Genomic DNA, 2,060 nt, shown 5'->3' with positions numbered 1-2,060 from the left:
TCTTGTTAGCATTCCTCAAGCCGGTCGGGACGCGGGGTGAAGCGGCCACCGGCCAACCCGCCAACTTGCATACCACCACATAATTAACCAGCAACCAAGTGCACGCCGAATCTTGCACTGCAGTAGATCAAGTATTTAGATTCTCGATGGTGGGACACGGAAGGAATCAGCGAATAATATTTACATACTATTGGGTTCCGCTAGCCTTTTCATGACATGTCACAAGGTATTACGGAGTTAACTTAATTAGACATGCCGTATCCTGCAAAAACTCGGGTACTTTAATCGAGCATCAAGGTGCCAAGAGCTTCAGCAGGCATTCAATGGCTACTGTTATTGTTCCCAACGGACATTGCTTGGGTACCTACCCCAGGTACGCTTCGGTTTCGCCTCAATGCTGATACTATTCGAGATCGGTCGACAACTCTAACCGGGAATGTCTTGACCTCGGACCTAAATGGATGGTGAAGTGGGTGGGTGGCTAGATCGAGGTCGCTGGGTTCGGTGACGCCTGGAACAATGTTGTGCCCGATATAAAGGCTCCCTTTCTCCTTAAGAAACGCTTTGTCTTAATGTGCCCGAGGATTACCGGTGCTATTTTGATCTGGCAACAAAAAAGAACGGGGACAATGGGCAGATTTCTTTCCTTGGAACAAAGAGTATTACTGTTTCCATTGACCTGTTCTATATTCTCACAATGACTCTAGTAAGATCTTGTGTACTTAATAGGCTGAAACCAGGCCTCGCTTTCGGGCTCAATGTCAATGCCGCAGGCACTCCGGGGACATACACACGACCTTTATTGTGTATCCTCGCTGTCGATTCTACTCATTGACTTCGACTCGTGTTCGGTTATGCTCAGAGAACCATGGGCGGCAGATACATGTCGAAAAGTCCCCGGCCAGAGCAAGAACACCAGGGTGATACCGGGAGCCGCTCGGCTATGCTTGTGACAGAATCCAACGCCGTGCATCATTCTAACGAGGGCCGCGACACACTCTCAGCAGCCTCAACACAACAATACTCCACGCAATCGACAACCCACGAAACCCACCTTGCATTTCCATCCGTCTTCTCGAATTTGTTACCGCCGCCCTTGATCCCATATCCATGGACATGGGCGTGCCACAAGTGCGGATCTAAGTATCCCCTAGCTGCCACTCGGCGGTGCCTGGGTTGCAGCCACTATCTCTGCACACCAACGACACTTGAGAAATCACAACCAGAAACGCGGCGGCAGAAGCAGAAGGGGAGAGATTCATCATACTGTAGCACCGAGTTTGACTACACTGGCTGGGCGGTCTGGGGCTCATACCGCCGCTTTGTCGCAGCCACTCGGGATGCTCACACGCTCTCGGACTTGGCCAACATGGCAGGCCCAGGGCGTGAAAGTATCAATGGCTCTGGGAAGAGGAAGAGAGGTTCCGATGACGGGACGATCGACCATGACACCTTTGCAACGTGGGGTTTAGTAAACACGGAAAGCCGCTCGGGTAACGACTGCGATTCGCGGAGCGCTGCCTGGCAACCACTCTCCAGGGCCACGGTGAAGCAAGTGAGGCGCCGCAAGGAGAATATGTACGTCTCGGGGCAGTATAGCTGCTCGCTCCACTGTGACTTCCCATCGGAGTGCCTTCATAGCCTGCACAGAGCCTTCGTCAAGCGCAGGATACGTCCTCCAAGTAAAAGTGAGGCCTCTTTAGCGAGTCAAGTGCATGACGAGACACAACAGATCAGTGAGAACGGACGGTGCCGGGAAAGTTGCGAGGCGAAAGAGGCGGCGGCGGCGGTGGAGGAGGAGGCGGGAAAGGAGGGTGGGGAGAGGAAAAAGGGAAGATTGCGAGGGGAAAAACGAGGGTGACTCTGGTTCTGCAGATACCAACTGGCCGATAAGGAGTAGGAGGAGGAAGGGGAAGTGGGCAGGGGACACGTCGAAGAACAAGTCACAACCAACTAGCCCACGCTAGAGGGCCCAGTGAGGGAGCCTGCGAAGGCTACATCAGGCAAATGAGCAGGGTTCTCCTCCAGGGGAGTTTCCCAACGGGGCCCTCTTCATGAAG

The 2,060-nt window shown here is 53.3% G+C and overlaps 1 protein-coding gene across 1 annotated transcript; it reads left to right on the top strand.

The window, feature by feature from the left end:
- Positions 1 to 1,087: 1,087 nt before the first annotated feature.
- MYCTH_15682 (uncharacterized protein) lies at positions 1,088 to 1,666 on the top strand (the record flags this gene model as incomplete). The annotated part of the gene is made up of 2 exons (XM_003666473.1): positions 1,088 to 1,324; positions 1,418 to 1,666. Coding segments are annotated over 2 exons (486 nt in total), but the record flags the coding sequence as incomplete, so codon positions are not given.
- Between the last annotated feature and the right edge of the window lie 394 nt (positions 1,667 to 2,060).

Source organism: Thermothelomyces thermophilus, chromosome 7 (genome assembly GCF_000226095.1).
Source record: "Thermothelomyces thermophilus ATCC 42464 chromosome 7, complete sequence".
Classification (NCBI taxonomy): Eukaryota; Fungi; Ascomycota; class Sordariomycetes; order Sordariales; family Chaetomiaceae; genus Thermothelomyces; species Thermothelomyces thermophilus.
Note: the sequence above shows the minus strand (reverse complement) of the source record. Positions and strands in the feature narration are given on the sequence as shown.